The sequence below is a fragment of the Grus americana genome, chromosome 7, assembly GCF_028858705.1.
Source record: "Grus americana isolate bGruAme1 chromosome 7, bGruAme1.mat, whole genome shotgun sequence".
Classification (NCBI taxonomy): domain Eukaryota; kingdom Metazoa; phylum Chordata; class Aves; order Gruiformes; family Gruidae; genus Grus; species Grus americana.
The window spans coordinates 16,789,641-16,802,228 of NC_072858.1; the positions used below are offsets into that span (position 1 = coordinate 16,789,641).

Genomic DNA, 12,588 nt, shown 5'->3' on the forward strand with positions numbered 1-12,588 from the left:
TTCAGAATTTATTTGTAGAATAAAGCCACCTGAATATAGTGTAGGTAATGTAAACAACAAGTTTGGCCCACCTGTGAGAGCTACAAGTCAGATGGGAATGCTGATGATGATTTGGCTGAGCAGTAGAGTGTAAGCCCAGGAGAAAGGAAAGGTATGCTCTTTTGTTGACCGACCTTGCCGTGAATCACCATGGCAATATTACTTGCAATAACCATTTTGAAATGGGGAACCTAAATCAACTCCTTAGTCCCACTGAAATGAGTGTAAAAATTCCTATCCTACAGGATAAAGATGCTCCTCAGGCTCTTGTCTGTGTAAGTGGTGCTGAGCGCACTGAAATGCTCAAATCTGCACATTGTTCTTGTGCATTGTTCACTCAGCTGCTCTGCTTCTCCTGGTGTTGTTTGCACTGTAGCTATCGGTGAATTTTGTAGAAGTGTGAATGAGAAACAAATATAAGAATGTAATTTCCTGGTAATGTCAGCTGAGTTGAATGACAAGCAAATCAAAAGCTAATTCTCCTATAAACAATCACTTTGTTAAATCCATTTGCATAATACACCAGCTTACTCAGTGAGGAAGAACTTGTTGGGGTTTTTTTATATTCTGTATGTCTCATTTTCCCAATAAAAATGCATATATTTAAATATATATTCATCGAATGAAGGCTGAGCAGTGAGTCAAAGGCAAGACCAGCAACAAGGCATGCAGACCCGCGCTGTCACCGATTGCCTACATGTGGTTTTAGAAATGGTGTTTTACTGAAAGTTCAGACATAAGGATTTCCTTCTCATCGTAGAGAGCGCTTGGAACAATTTCTGCCTTTCTCCAGTGAAAATGTTGACAACAGAATCTTTGATCTTCAAAAACTAATGCACATGATAAATTTAATTCATGTAAAGAATTCTGCTAGACTCAGTAGAACCCATCACAGAAAGTTAAACACATTCGACTAAAAAACATGCCCATGATAGGTATAGCGGCATAGTCCAAAAATTCACTTAGATAAAACTATTTCTTTTTCAAAAGATGTAATGAAAATGCTATCTTATCAAAAGATCACGTGTTGGTTTTTTTTTTAGATTACATTTGAAAAAGTTATCTGCACTCCAGTTCAAAAATTCTAAAAGCAAGATTTATCTAGACAGTTTAATGATGTAAATACATGTACATGTTGTAGTAAAATACTAATGATTCATCACATTTTTATATCCTCAGCAGTTCTATGATTGCAGGAAATAGCACTGCATAGTTTTATTCTACATACTGTTTATATTCTCAAACCTTTTTCTACAGTCATGCACTAATGCAATGTTTTCCAGGTGTTGACTTCATTGAATACAGTTGATTAAAATTTGAGCATAGAATCCTGTGTTATATTTTGGGTCTTCACTGATCTATAGATATAACCTTTACATCTTAAATTTCCTGTGGGGGGAAAAAAAAATGTTTTACTTCAGTATCATCTAGTTCAGACATTTGCTGGTGTTTGACAGAAGTCATAAAATAGACAACCACATTTCTTTTCTGAAGTACGTACAGACCTATTAGTAATGCTTTGATTCCTGCTGCTTCTTGTCCTGTTCAGTTAAGGAATATCACCCTGTAGCGGAGGGGGCTTGTTTCAAAAGCTGGGAACTCTTTAACTCCCCCACTGTTAAGAAATCATATTAAGATTTCCACTTGAGAGTGACCTTGCTGCTTCCTTTTGTTAATATATTAATGCCACTGAACCGCTATAAGGGAGAGGATGACTGGTGTGTCCTGTTAGTGGTGATAATATTTTGTTTCACTGTTTGAATTGTGATGTTGCTTACGCAGAAATGCTCTTGAATATGATCTTAGTTGGTGTGTGATTTATGCAAGAACTCTCTGGCTTTGTTATTTTGAATGTGACCTAGCAGTGTCTTACATCACCCAAGAGGACTATTGATGAAAAGCACTGAACACTGAAGCAACAAAAATGAGAGTTTTGCTTTGTATTTTGAATTACTGAAAACAAGGCTATTGAACAGTGATTTTCCACAAAAGCGGTATTGTGTTTCGGAAACATGAGTGGTCAGCTACAGTTTCTCCTATATTCCACTAAATGTGTGACAGACTATTAGCATTTCTTTACACTTTTTGAAGGACTTTCATTTAAATAAATAATTACCTGCAAGGAAATTTCTCTGTGCTTATAGTTTCATTGCTTCTTTTGCTATCATGAAATAGTGTCAGGAAGTGGAAGTATCTGTTCTGTTGGTACTGTTCTAATTAGAAGGATAATTAGTGCACTGTTATTGCTGTTTTGGCTGTAGCTGTTTGGGGGTTTTTTGCCACATGTAGCACACTACCTACAATGGAAGGTAATTTTTGAGTATTTTTCTGTTTTCACTAATGCTTGGGATTGGATATGCTGCAAGGGAGTGGGTTTAACAAAAGTTGGTATATACTGAAGACAATGATAAAGCTATCTGGAATTAAAGGTGCTAAATGACTAGGTTTTTTAAATTTCTACGGGATTTTTGTATGATTCCTTTTAAAAATGTTGACAACACACTGTTTAGTTTGAAAAGACAATACAATAGGCTACAGTTCCCTTAGGATAGAGAGGTGTCACTTGAGACCACTATATGTATCTTTAGTATTCTTATAACTCATAGTTATGCTTTTTTAAGTTTTTATGTTCTCGAAGTTGGACAGAGCAGCAGGCACTATGAATAATGTACACAAATAATGAATCGATATATACTTCTTATATTTTTACAAGTTTTTCCTTCTTTCTGTTTCGGTATCAAACTATGTAGGTGTCTGCCACACCCCATTCATCTAGTGAGCTGTCAATACTGTTTTCAGTCATTTTTCTCTCTTCGCTTCTTCAATCAGTTTTCTTACCGTTCCATGGCTTTCCACCCAGTTTATCTGTATAGTTCTGATATTATCTGTTGAAGCCATAGGTAGTAGCTCAGCTATGGTCTTCAGTTTGGGGGGTGGGGGGGAAGAGCAATTACTACCTGTATTTTATGATAGCTCCATATGTCTCTACATATCCGGCACAAAAAGCAAGCATTCTTTTTTCCTTTCTATTCCTGCCATTTTTGTGGTGCAAGCTCCTTCTTAATTCGTTTTTATGGTGCAACTCTCAATGAATTATGGATGTTGTGGGAATAACCAATATCCTGGTTTACTGAGAAGTATTTTAAAACCTTAAAAATAGTCTTTCATTTTTACACTGTAGCATTTCAGTATGAATTGTTCTAGTCTTACTCGGATATCATAAAGAAATTAAATACATATTTTCCCACCATTGTGTCCAAGTATTTCATAGGATGTCTGCTCACACGCCTTTTGTATCTAACCACATACCATGTGTAAAGAGAAGAACATGCAACAAGTCAGCTGTTATCAAACTTCCATGTGAAATGATTAACTACTGTTAGTACTTACATTTTTATTTTAAAATAAAAGATATTCCCCTCTGCTTGAACTGAAATTATATATAAGAGAAACTGCAGAACTTGAAACACAATTTCTTAATCCCAACACAGAGGTCCCAGATGTACAACTTTAATGGACTAAGCTTTCTATCTTTTGTCAAATCATCTTGGATATCCATCTAACACACCTTTTTGCTTGAGAAGTGGAAAACCAAACAGGAATTAAGAGGAAGTATGGGCAGGTGTGGTTAGTCTACTGGTTGGTATCTCCTGTAGTACTTCAGTGTAACTTCAGCTGGTCCAGTGAGTGGGTCTTAAAGAAAAGAGTTCAGAGGGATTAATTTTCTAGACATTGGTTGTTCATCTTATCTATCAGCTAGACACAGGACTGGGTCAAGCCTGATCTGAACCAGTTCCTGGACTGCCCAGCAGAAAAGCAGGTGGAAGTCAACATTTTACTGTTTTTTCATGAAGTTTGGGTGAGGTTTTATTGCTTGTGGTTTTTGTTTATTTTCCCCTGTGAATATTATCAGAGGAAATACATATTTTCAGTAATGGGTCACACTTCCTTCTATGTTCACCGTGCATTTGGGAATAGCAGTCTTCATCTAAATGTCTTGTCTTTCTTGGATGGGGTTACCTGAGATGTGCGTTCTCTGCGGAAGCACTGCTGTGTCAGCTCACAGTCTTTAGGCTTTATTGAGTGGGATGCAATACCTTCTCACTGAAGAAGCCTCAGCTGTGGAATTTGTGTCCTCTGTAATGTCAAGTGAACACAAGTCTGTTGACTTTGAAGGCATGGTAAAAAGATTCTTTCTCTCTGCTTGAGAAAATTGAGGTTTGTTTGCATTATGATTGAGAGCTTTTTATTTGATACTTTTTTAATACTAGAGTTGGTTCTCTTATACTGGGCATGTTTTATACCTGAATTGAGGCTTTGTTGCACAGGATTACGTCTTTTTGCACTTTTAATGGTTTCACCAAAACTAATAAATAATCATATCATCAATTTAAGCAAACTGTGATTTGTGGCTTGTTTAATTCAAATGGAAGAACTAGAAAGAAAATCAGATGACTTGTAGCCCATTAGAACAGTCCATCCTTTTCGGTATGTCTGTACTGCTAAAGAAAGAAGTCTAGGAGAGAGTGAAAGCAATGGCTCGTTGGCCATCCATGCTTCTCAGTTGTTAGGATGCTCCTTGGCATGATTTGGTCCTTTTGTACATGTGAGGTTGGTTGGTTTGTTTCCGGTGCAGGATGAATGAAGTAGCATGCAGCCTGTGTTGCAGCCCACCAGAGAAGGACATTTGCATCGTGAAACTACGTTTATGGATTCCATGCTTTAGGGTGTCACTGTAGCACAAGAGAGGGTGTTTGAAGGATATCCCTCCAGAGTCTGCAGCAATAGTGCTGGAGGGATTCACAGGGTTGGGAAAGGACAAACCTGGTGTAGAGTTAATGTCTTCTGAACATGCTCCCTGGGGTACAGTGTCCCCCAAAGCGTCTTGGGAGAAGTAGCAGCAGAGACATAAGATTAGAAAGGGTCAGTGAAGTGAGCAAAGAGCTCATAATGTGTCTGATCAGCAGAGTGGTGCTGGCTAGTGGATTGCTCCCCAACACTATTTTAGTTAGATGTATTCTGTGAGGGCTAGGGCTGAAAGTTCCACCATTTTAACTTCCAGTTACTTGGGGTTTGGATCATTATATATAGTGAAAGGCAGTTTGCAAACTGAACTTTAAAATACTTTCTCAGAAGGTTTCTCCAGGAAACTTTTTTTTTTTTTCTTAAAAGTAAAACTTTAAGTGGATTTTGGTTTTGGAAAATAGTTTTCACTGAAATAAAGTGTGCTCATTTTCTTAGTGTTTCTCTCCTTGGAATAAAATATTTAAAATGTGAGATTCTTAGCACATGGCTAGAAACTGATAATTATTTAAACCAGCTGCCTAGTTGCAATGTGTAGCAATATTTATCACTGTGATTCACTAGCACATCGTAAAAAAAAAAAGACAAGTGAAAATGCTGTCAATAAATAAAATGTGAGAAATACTTAATCATAGTGGGTGCATAGTGGTGATTTGTTTTGAAAATCCAAACTATATTTAATCTTTTATTAAAATAAGTTTCTGTTACATCTGAAAGTTATAATTATGTTATAAGCTATCCAAAGCAAATAGCACCTTTTCCCATGTATTTATCCACCAAACCCGTAAGTATAAGAAAAGGATGCTTTTCATGTTTCTGTTTTACTGCAAAAATTTCTGCAGGTCTGTAATTACAAATATCTCCCTGTAAGCAGGTGCCTGTATTCAAGGGAAAAGATATACCTAACTATTTCAGCCATACTTCATACATTTCATGTCCATTCTGCTACTTTTCTGAAGAAGTAATACACAGAATTAGTCTGTGTAATTTCAGCATCAAGAGTAAGAGCCATAGTATGACTAGGCATTGATTACTTGAAAAGATTTTTCATTATCTGTAGTTAAGCCTCATTTCTGAGTTAGTATATTGAACATTGTAACCGGAACTTTCCTCCCTTCTAGCCTCATTCCCACAGCAAATGTCCTCAGAAGGGAAGAATGTTATGTTATCAAAAGTTTAACAAGTGATTCATTACTGTATGAAAAATAATGTGATTTAAGTTTGTCAGTGAAGCTGTTCATTGTATTCACAGAAGTGGTCTTCAGTGCAACCCAAATCCTTCTTCATAACAGCCCATTGAAAGCTCTTGGACATCACTAAAGCTAATTAAAAGCAGGTGGATTCTTCTCATGTAGTGTACCAACCAGCTGAATGAAATGTAGATAACTTGTATTAATTGTTAAAGAAGGTTGTGTTGTTTTTTTTCCCCTACCTATCTTATTGGAATGCTAGGATTCTCTAAAGCTGTGATTCTGAACAGAAGAAGAATCATATTTTAACTATAATAGCCATATTACTTTGTTTATAAAACCTGAATTTTAGTTGGCACTGTAGAGAAGAGAAGGCCCTGAAGGAAACTTAATTTTTGAAAGCTGATCTCTGTGTGAAAGTCTCTGTGAAAGTCTGGTATAAAGATTTGAAAGGTTTCATTTAGAAACTCAAATTTACACAGTTAACTTCTATGTTTTGTTTGTTTTTTTTTTAATTTTGTGGTGTCATATTTTTCAAGACTCAGTTCATCTTTCAGAAAAATAAAAGCAAATGACTAAATGAGATAGCAGTATTGCAGAACATAAGCTGTGTTTACTGTGTTCCAATTATGAACTAAATGTTCTGCTTAATCTTGTGATTTATTGCTAGCTTGATAGTTCTCTTTAATTTCTAGGAGTTTGTTTCATGTGGATTAATGATACTGGTTTCAGTCTACACGATTAGGGCCATACAGAAGGAGACCCAGAGGTAGAGAGTAGGAGACTGGTGTGCTGCTGACTTGTGCTGCATTTTCATGGAGTTGCCAGCAAAGTTCAGACTGCCCTCTTTTTCTGGGCAGAATGAATAGAAGGCTGGAAAAACAAATTGGCACCATGAAAACTTTTCAAAGACAGAAATACTTGTATCTAAGCCAGATGTGAGTTCTGAAGCACATGTATCTTTGAAAATCAGGCTATGCAGAACAGTCCAAATATAATATTTATATCTAATGTCATTGTAATAGACCTCAAAGATGGTCTCTCTAACACAGCGTCTAACCAAATGACCCAATATGAAGTGGAATTTATGATGTTAGTCTTTCCAAGCCCAGCTAATTTTAATTTTGGGACTTCATTTTTTCTTGACTGACACAAGTTCTGTGCAGCCTCAGAAGAGAAGATAAATAAAAGAACAGAATAAAATAATAGAATCTCTCATGTATTTATATTTTCTAGTGTAAATATTCAGAATTTTAAAACAATTTTCCAATTTAGTCACTGTGTGGGCACCTAAAAAGTTCAGAAAATCTGACAATTTGACTGCAAGTGCACATTGCCAGGTCATGTTGAGCTTCTTGTTCTCAAACACCCTCAAGTCCTTCTGCTCAGGGCTGCTCTCAATCCATTCTCTGCCAGCCTGTGTTTGTGCCTGGATTTCCCCAGCCCATGTGCAGGACCTTGCACTTGGCCATGTTGAACTTCATGAGATTTGCACAGGCCCACCTCTTCAAGCCTGTCAAGGTCCCTCTGGATGACATCCCTTTCCTCCAGTGTGTCCATCACACTACAGAGCTTGGTGCCATCAGCAAACTTACTGAGGGTGCACTCTATCCTGCTGTCCATGTCACTGACAAAAGTGTTAAACCGTGTCAGTCCTGATACCAGCCTCTGAGCAATGCCACTCGTCACAAGTCTCCACGTGGACTTGGGCAGTTGATGGTAACTCTTTGAGTGTGACTATCCAGCCAATTCCAAGGCCATCAGATTTGCCAGGCACAATTTGCCCTTGGTGAAGCCATGCTGGCTGACACCAATCACCTCCTTATTTTCCTTGTGCCTTAGCGTAGTTTCCAGGAGGATCTGCTCCATGATCTTGCCAGGCCCAGAGGTGAGACTGAGCAGCCTGTAGTTCCCTGGGTCTTCCTTTTTTCCATTTTTAAAAATAGGGGTTATGTTTTCTAGTCAATGGGAACTTGACCAGACTGCCACAGCTTCTCAAATATGATGGGTAGTGGCTTAGCAACTTCATCTGCCAGTTCCGTCAGGATGCGTGGATGCATCTCATCAGGTCCCATGAACTGGTGCACCTTCAGGTTCCTTAGATGGTTTCAAACATGATCTTCTACAGTTGGGTGGTTCTTCATTCTCCCAGTCCCTGCCTTTGCCTTCTGCAACTTGGGTGGTGTGGCAGATTGAGGCAAAAAAGTCAATGAATACCTCAGCCTTCTCCATGTCCTGGGTAACCAGGTCTCCCATTGCCTTCTGGAGAGGGCCCACATTTTCCCTAGTCTTCTTTTTATCGCTGACCTACCTAAAGAAGCTTTTCTTGTTGCCCTTGATGTCCCTGGCCAGATTTAATTCTATCACGGCTTTAGCTTTCCCTACCCTGATCCCTGGCTACTTGGACAATTTCTCTGTATTCTTCCCAGGCCACCTGCCCTTGCTTCCATGTTCTCTGATAGTGCGCCATCAAATCAAAATACATTTACACATGTTTATTGATGAATTTTAGAAATAACTTGCAAAAATCACCAAATCTTACTAACATTACAGTATTTTAACTTTCCTACATCAATAAATATTTTCTGTTTCACTATGGGTCAGTCTTATGTGTTGTCTTTTGCACCTAGACTTGAGACTTCATGGTATGGGTATATGCTGGAGCAAAGTGCTTACTATTCATATACAATGGGAAGTGCTAAGAGCAAGACTAGTTAAGATGGTCTTGCATAACATTTTGTTTTAAAACTTTACAAAAGTAAAAAAGTTGATTCACAAAGTATTTTCTAGTTAAAAGAATAGAATTTCTGTTGAATTTTTTTATTTCTATCTTTATTGCAACCTACATCTCTTATTTTGAAATGGAATTTTGTGCGCTAGAGAAGTATGATTTATTGTAAATGTTACATTAAAAGAATAATTTCTGAAGCAGTTGGAATCAGATTTTTTTTCAGAGACGAATGTTTTCTCTGCACATTGCATAATCATTAGATCTGTTTAAAAAAGATTTCTTGAGCTTCTAAAACAAATTGCATTTCTTTTGTATATTATAAGGTTTTTAAGTGGTAACATCTTCAGAATGAGTGCATGTTCATATTGTTACTGAAATAGCTGGGAAAATATAGTGATGAAAAATCACTAAACTGGAAAGAGCTACTTGTATATTGACAGTAGTTTAACATTCAGACAAAGAATAGACAATTTTTTCAATAGCTTGCATGCAGGGCCAGTTTGCATCTGTGCTTGGTGGTGGTGGTACTTAATGGGCCGGGCATAGCTTAATTACTGAATTTCTGCTATGCAGAGATTGCAACAGGAAAACATTTTTGGAGTCTGTTTGTGTGGTAAAGAGGTAGGGTTTTTGTTTGTCTTTCCTATAGAAAATGAAATACTTGCTCTGTATCTATCTGTATGGTATCATTCTTTGTACAGCCCCGCTACAGCAACCACTGCCAAGTGACTGAATTGTCCTCTAATCTACTGGAACACTTTTAAACACGTACCTTGCTTCATCAACCTTTTGGTTGACTGGGAAACCCCAGCAAGTACCTTTCCCAGTGGTAATTTAGAATTTAGAAGTGTGGGCATTTATCAGTGTTATTTGAAGTTGAAGCCAAAATTCATTTGTTGACATATTTCTTGAATGTGCTTTTATTTAATAAAGAAGAAACTATGCACTTCAGGAAATGGTAATCTTTATTTACTGCTATGATGGGAAAATGCAAATGAAGCAGAGAATTTTGTGATTAGTATTTTACAGAGCAGTCATTTACTATAATTACATGTTTTTAATCAGTGGAATTATCATGTTCTATTAACCAGATTCTTTCCTGACTTCTTGTAGGATTCTAAGTAACAACAAGATCTTATGGTTGAAGAATGGCTCCTTCTTTGGACTGAGATCCCTGGAGAGACTGTGAGTAACTGATCAGCCAAGTTCCACCTTCAGTTAAAAAGTCTGTGTATTTTAAATACAAAACCAAACATCAGATAATGAAGTCGAGATGTTCTGAACTTTATTGCACAGTAGAGTTTCTAGGCAGTCATCAAGTTAAGAAACAGCAGAAAAATGAGTGAATGGGGTGAACGTGGAAAATACAGGAAAGCACTGCCATCAATTTGGAACTAAAATAAACATCCAGTCAACGACTTGTACTACAGTATGTACACTGTCGCAGTGAAGGCTGGTATATGTAACGGTAACACTAATATACCTGACATGTAGTTTGGGTTATTTAACTCATTGGTCTCCAATACTTCCATTTTAATTCTATTCTACTTTTAATTCTATTCTATATTTCAATTATGTTCTAAAGAAATTGTACAGCATTTATCACTGGAGCAGACAATGACATTGATAAAGCTCCATGCCTGTGTATTTCTAGTCAACGTTTGGAGGGGAGGAAAAGGAGCTCAGGAGCAACTTGGGAAGAAAACATTCAGAAACTTCAATGGAATAAATAAGCAGTAGCGCCTATACTGTAATAACACTGCTTTCTGTATATATAGGTCACTCATTTGAGAATAGTCATGTCAGCAAGTCTAAAAGGCTATTTTTTATCTCTATAGGCAACTTTGCCAGTGCATCTAAAATGAGTAATTATATCACACCTATCTGACTATCTCTTGCAGCTTAAGCTGAATTATTTTTATATTGCTCTGTAAGAATACTTTCATTATGTAGAGCTGTTGATATCAAGTAGTTGTAACATTCATGAATGCGTGAATGTATTCTATGTTGTTTGAATGTTTCCATATGCATAAAAATTACATATTGAAATCAACTTTAGTTAATATTTTACTATATATGTGTGTGATGTGCATGCTGTTTATGGTTGTGTAATAAGGTAGGTAAGTATGTGATACTGAGATATTTGAATATTCTAACTGCAATTTAAAAATAAACAATGTATTTCAAGGTCTGGAGCAATCCCTTAAACATCTTGAAGGGTTAGGATAAAGCTAACTGTCTGAACTGTTATGTAAAGGAATACTAAATTTTCTCTGCCTATAGTTATAGATGTAACAAATACTTCTTTAACATTGGCAATATTAAATGGTATGGAATGAAGAGGAGTTGGGTATTATTTACTAACTGGTTTAATCTTAGGCGTAACAATGATATGAGCTTTATAAAGAAGTTTACAAATATTTTAGACAAAACAATTTAGAATATGGGATAGGATTACAAATTTATTGCAAGAAGGGAAATTAGTAAATTAAATCGTAATGTACTGCAAGTAAAGCATTAACGTTTAGACATAGAGGAAAATATTTCCTCTGGGGTTTTTTTAAGGTTTAATTTACATTGGGGAATGTTACCGAGCGGGTACTCTTAAAAATTTTATTAGTTATCTAGTTAGAGAAATACTTCAACCTGAAAAGACATCACAAACAGTATTAAGAACAATGAGAAAACAAAAAAATGCCTTAAGTGTGTAGCCTCAAATATCATCACCATCTAAACCTTCTTAATTTTATTGCATTGATTTTTCACAACATTACAGATAAAATGAGCAAGTATCATCTCCTCTGTATATAATGCTATTTGGCCATGGCTTTAATACGAAATCCATAAGTGGTCCTTGAAGCAAAGTCTAGAATTCAGAGGATGACATTCTCATCAGGTTCAGATGCTCTATTTCTTGTTCTCTGGCCTCATACACTTCTTATCAAGATATGCAAAGTCTCAGTTTCAGCTGGAGGGGGGTGAGAACAGCTGGAATAGTCTCCTAGGAGGTGGGTGTGAATGAACTACATCCGGGTGAGTGCTCCTTAGGTTTTCCCATCTTTGCCTTTTCTACACAAGCTAATTCAGAGCAATATTCCAGGTGCTTAAAATGGAGAACTATGACAGCAGCTGTTGTTCATGGCTCAACAAAATGGACCAAGAAGAACTTTTATTCCTTGCCTGAAAGGGGAGGTAGAGAATCCTATGAAGTACAGTAACAGGGAAATCCAGCTTCCTTTAAGATTATGTTAAATTTACAAGATCAGGTGCTTGGAAATGTGAGTGTGCTGGAGTTAAGGACTACTCATTCGCTTTTGCACTCCTTGTGGTCCTGTTCAGAACAAAAAAAAATAGTAATGTGAATGCCGTAGAGACAAGAATCACGTGTGTCTGCAATTCTTTTGTGGTTACCAGGCGTTCATGACCCAGAAGAGTGTTAGCTTATGTGGAAAATGAAATCATTCAATGTCAAACTTGAAAACTTTAGAGGAGAAGTAAAATTTCAGGTGGAACTGACTTGTATATTCTGGGTCTTTCCTATCCTGGAGTGCTCAAAACCTCTTTTTGAGCAGAGAATGGTTTGAAGCCCTACTCTAATAAGCTAGTGACAACTTTGCCCTTATTATTTTGTTTTCCAATGCATGTCACAACAGGAATTGGGTTACAGAAGCGTCAGTCCTCCCAAGTTCTGGTGATTTCTCAACAGTGTGTTACGCAAGTGAGAGACCTTACTGACCAGTTGTCTCAAACTGCGACTCCTCATTTTATGCAACTTTAATCAAGCAAAACGAGAAACATAAGTTGTTTGCTCCTTAACTGTCCATT

The 12,588-nt window shown here is 36.9% G+C and overlaps 1 protein-coding gene across 1 annotated transcript in view; it reads left to right on the top strand.

Annotated features, from left to right (window-relative positions):
* Nucleotides 1-12,588, top strand: part of ADGRA1 (adhesion G protein-coupled receptor A1) — a 286,895-nt gene that overhangs the window by 34,723 nt on the left and 239,584 nt on the right. The window contains exon 2 of the mRNA XM_054831561.1: nucleotides 9,877-9,948. Within this exon, the coding sequence (XP_054687536.1) occupies nucleotides 9,877-9,948 (72 nt within the window). The remainder of the gene's footprint in view (nucleotides 1-9,876; nucleotides 9,949-12,588) is intronic.